General features: G+C 61.9%; 1 protein-coding gene across 1 annotated transcript; it reads left to right on the forward strand.

Moving 5' to 3' along the window:
• The first annotated feature begins 1,681 nt into the window (after positions 1–1,681).
• On the forward strand, positions 1,682–4,627 carry ZNF574 (zinc finger protein 574). The gene has a single exon (XM_004694155.2). The coding sequence runs from the start codon at positions 1,696–1,698 to the stop codon at positions 4,378–4,380; it is 2,685 nt and encodes an 894-aa protein (XP_004694212.1). The 5' UTR covers positions 1,682–1,695; the 3' UTR covers positions 4,381–4,627.

The following is a 4,627-nucleotide window of genomic DNA, read 5'->3' on the forward strand; positions in this document are numbered from 1 at the left end:
GTCAGGGTGCTGGTCAGCGGGGGCAGGAGTCAGGAGGGGCGGGGCTCGGCTGGGGGCTGCGAGGGGTCGGGGTGCGGAGGGAGGCGTTGGGGCTGCCCTCGGGAGGGTCCCCGAGACTGCGGGGCCATCGGGACTGAGGGCTTGGGTGGTGGGACGACTCTGGACCCAAGGGGTGGGCGGGGAGGGGGCCGGGTGCCTGGGCCGGGGGTGAGGACTAAGAGGAAAGCGATGAAGTAGACGGAAAGAGAAAGTCTAGTTATGCCTGGAGAGAATAAGTGAGAGGGGTCTCGGAGTGGAAAATTAGGAAATGGGTATTCCTCCGAGGGAGGTTTAGAGCCGAGGAAGAGATCCAGGTGTGAAGAATGGCTAGACCAACGTGAAAAGTTAAGCCCAAGTGGGAGGCACCCCGACCTAGAATGGGTGGGGCGGGGTCTTTATGCAAAGGAGGGTCATGTGAGGAGGGTGTTAGTGTCACCAGAATAGGCTGGGGGGAGGTATTCTCTTCGTGAGGTGTCGTGAATTCCATCGTGAAGAGTGGGTATACCTGGAGGATTAAGGGTGGTGAGAGAGAATGAAAAGTTAGATGAAGTTGGGGATCTGGGTATCCATAGGTTAATAGCCTATGGAGAGGGGATCTGGTTGCCTTCTGCCTGGGGCTTGGGATTTGCATGAGAGTGGATCCGGGTGTCCATAGGAGGGATTTAGGCAGTAGGAGGGGTTTGTCTGAAAGGAGTTTAAGCCACTGTGAAGGGTAGTCTGGGAATCCCTGGGTTGAGTGTGTTCAGGATCTTTTTGCAAAGGATAGGAATCGAGTTAATATGGAGGGGGTCTGAGTACCCCTGGAATGGGTTAGGGCAGGTGAGTTTGTAAGGAAAGGATGGTTTGTGGAGATAGGCCTGGGTGTTTCAGATAAGGAATTAGGGTTGTGGGAGGGGACCTCGATTTGTAGTGGGAGTGAAGTAATTTGCAGAGGGAAATCTCTCTTATCAATGGAAAGTGGTTAAGGTAGGGAAAGTCTGGATTAGGCTGCTGAGAGGAAAACTGGTTGGAGAAAGGCATGTGGGGCATTCATCTGGGCATCAAAGGGAGAGTTAGGGGGTAGTGGAGGTTTTGAGGTTCAGAAAGGGGAGTGATGGGGCTTTGGGGCAGTTTGAGTGTCTGGGTGTAGAGGTTGAGAACCTGGGGTGGGGGGTGCAGAGAAGAGCAAGTCTCAGAGAAGCTGAGGGTTTAGGGCCTGAATGAGAACCCTCCTGGGTACCAGGGAGTCGGAGTGGGGTAGTGACCTGGTAGCGAGAGGAGTCTGTGGGAGGAGGACTCTATTAGAGAAGATGGTCCAGGCCCCTGTGTGATGGTGGAGTAGGGCCTAGGGCCTGCTGTGAAACGAGGGATCAGGCAGGTGACCGGGACCTGGTGGGTGGAGTTTGGTGCCATTAGACTGGAGGTGAGACTCCTGGGAAAGGATTTCTGGGAAGGCTTTGTGCTTGGTACATTAATGTGTTGAAGAGAGGAGGAATTACTGGGGGTGGGGGCTGGAGTAGAAAAGTGGAAGCGAGGAGTTGAAGAGAGAAATAGGTTTAAGATTGGGGGGCACGATAAAGGGGAAGAAGTGTTCTTGGGAATGACTGAGGAAGCAGTGACTTAGTTGTGCTTTGTCCCCACCACTCCCCTCTCCCAGCCCAGGGCCTGGCCGCCGCCATGACCGAGGAGTCAGAGGAGACGGTCCTGTACATTGAGCACCGCTATGTCTGCTCTGAGTGCAACCAGCTCTACGGCTCCCTGGAGGAGGTGCTCATGCACCAGAACTCCCACGTGCCCCAGCAGCACTTTGAGCTGGTGGGTGTGGCTGACCCAGGAGTCACTGTGGCCACAGAAGCAGCTTCCGGCACCGGGCTCTACCAGACCCTAGTGCAGGAGAGCCAGTACCAGTGCCTGGTGTGCGGGCAGCTCCTGATGTCACCCAGCCAGCTCCTGGAGCACCAGGAGCTACACCTGAAGATGATGGCGCCCCAGGAGGCGGTGCCAGCCGAGCCGCCACCCAAGGCCCCCGCCCTGAGCTCCAGCACCATCCACTATGAGTGCGTGGATTGCAAGGCTCTCTTCGCCAGCCAGGAGCTCTGGCTGAACCACCGGCAGACGCACCTCCGGACCACTCCCACCAAGCCTTCCCCCCCAGTGGTCCTGGGGTCCCCAGTGGTCCTGGGGTCCCCTGTGGGCCAGGCCCTGGTGGCTGTGGAACACTCATACCGCAAGGCAGAAGAGGGTGGGGACGGGGCAGTGGTCCCCTCGGCTGCTGCCACTGCCGCTGATGTGGTGACCGAAGTGGAGCTGCTGCTCTATAAGTGCTCCGAGTGCTCCCAGCTCTTCCAGCTGCCTGCTGACTTCCTGGAGCACCAGGCCACCCATTTCCCTGCCCCCGCCCCAGAGTCTGAGGAGCCTGCCTTGCAGCAGGAGACCCTGACCCCACCGCTGGCCGACGTGCCGGTGTCTCAGCCTGACCCTCTGCCGTCCTCAGACCACAGCTACGAGCTGCGCAACGGTGAAGCCAACGGGCGTGATCGCCGGGGCCGCAGGACCCGGAGGAACAACAGTGGGGAGCCTGGCAGAGCCTCCACCCAGGAACTGTTTTGCTCGGCCTGTGACCAGCTCTTTCTCTCGCCTCACCAGCTCCAGCAGCACCTGCGGAGCCACCGGGAGGGCGTCTTTAAGTGCCCCCTGTGCAGTCGTGTCTTCCCCAGCCCTTCTAGTCTGGACCAGCACCTCGGAGACCACAGCAGCGAGTCTCACTTCCTGTGTGTGGACTGTGGCCTGGCCTTCAGTACTGAGGCCCTGCTCCTGGCCCACCGGCGAGCTCACACCCCGAACCCTCTGCATTCGTGTCCGTGCGGAAAGACCTTTGTCAACCTCACCAAGTTCCTCTATCACCGGCGTACCCATGGGGCGGGGGGCGTCCCTCTGCCCGCAACCCCCGTCCCACCGGAGGAGCCTGTCATTGGTTTCCCTGAGCCAGCCCCGGCAGACACTGGAGAGCCAGAGGCCCCAGAGCCCCCCGCGTCTGAGGAAGGCCAGGGGCCCGCAGCCCCTGGCACGTACCGCTGCCTCCTGTGCAGCCGTGAGTTTGGCAAGGCGTTGCAGCTGACCCGGCACCAGCGTTTTGTGCACCGCCTGGAACGGCGCCATAAATGTAGCATTTGCGGCAAGATGTTCAAGAAGAAGTCTCATGTTCGAAACCACCTGCGCACACACACGGGCGAGAGGCCCTTCCCCTGCCCAGACTGCTCCAAGCCCTTCAACTCGCCTGCCAACCTGGCCCGGCACCGGCTCACACACACCGGGGAGCGGCCCTACCGCTGCGGGGACTGTGGCAAGGCGTTCACGCAGAGCTCCACGCTGAGGCAGCACCGCCTGGTGCACGCCCAGCACTTCCCCTACCGCTGCCAGGAGTGCGGGGTGCGCTTCCATCGCCCCTACCGCCTGCTCATGCACCGCTACCACCACACCGGCGAGTACCCGTACAAGTGTCGCGAGTGCCCCCGCTCCTTCCTGCTGCGCCGGCTGCTGGAGGTGCACCAGCTTGTGGCCCACGCGGGGCGCCAGCCGCACCGCTGCGCGTCCTGTGGGGCCGCCTTCCCCTCCTCGCTGCGTCTCCGCGAGCACCGCTGTGCCGCTGCCGCTGCCCAGGCCCCGCGGCGCTTCGAGTGCGGCACCTGCGGCAAGAAGGTGGGCTCCGCTGCGCGGCTGCAGGCGCACGAGGCGGCCCACGCGGCTGCTGGACCTGGAGAGGTCCTGGCCAAGGAGCCCCCCGCCCCTCGGGCCCCCCGGGCTACGGCCACGCGCTCCCCCGTGGCCTCCCCAGCCACCCTGGGAGGCACTGCCCCTGCCGCCCCCGCCCGGCGCCGAGGCCTGGAGTGCAGTGAGTGCAAGAAGCTGTTCAGCACAGAGACGTCGCTTCAGGTACACCGGCGCATCCACACGGGCGAGCGGCCGTACCCGTGTCCAGACTGCGGCAAGGCCTTCCGACAGAGCACCCACCTGAAGGACCACCGCCGCCTGCACACGGGCGAGCGGCCCTTTGCCTGTGAAGTGTGTGGCAAGGCCTTTGCCATCTCCATGCGCCTGGCAGAGCATCGCCGCATTCACACGGGTGAACGGCCGTACTCCTGCTCCGACTGCGGCAAGAGCTACCGCTCCTTCTCCAACCTCTGGAAGCACCGGAAGACCCACCAGCAGCAGCACCAGGCAGCGGTGCGGCAGCAGCTGGCGGAGGCGGAGGCGGCCGTCGGCCTGGCTGTGATGGAGACCGCGGTGGAGGCCCTGCCTCTCGTGGAGGCCATTGAGATCTACCCGCTGGCGGAGGCCGAGGGCGTCCAGATCAGTGGCTGACCGCCCCGTGCCTCCGATCTCTGTCGCGAAGAACCTCCTCTGCCTCCTCCTAAATCTCTGTATATATTCTGCCCCTTCCGCTGTCCCTCCCAACCACCATGTAATTTCTGTAATTAGATTTCTCTTTTCTGAGGAGGTGCTTGGGGGTACTGGGGATGCATAAGGGTACCCCCGCCACCCACCTTCCACTGGTTAGCACTGGTGGCCCCAGGTGAAATTGTCAATAAAGACTTGAATTGGACATTTA

Source organism: Condylura cristata, unplaced genomic scaffold, assembly GCF_000260355.1.
Source record: "Condylura cristata isolate star-nosed mole 26May11 unplaced genomic scaffold, ConCri1.0 scaffold00041, whole genome shotgun sequence".
In the NCBI taxonomy this organism is placed as follows: Eukaryota; Metazoa; Chordata; class Mammalia; order Eulipotyphla; family Talpidae; genus Condylura; species Condylura cristata.

What these genes read in the sequence shown, in the direction of transcription:
- ZNF574 (XM_004694155.2), top strand. Translation starts at nt 1,696, where the DNA reads ATGACCGAGGAGTCAGAGGAGACGGTCCTGTACATTGAGCACCGCTAT.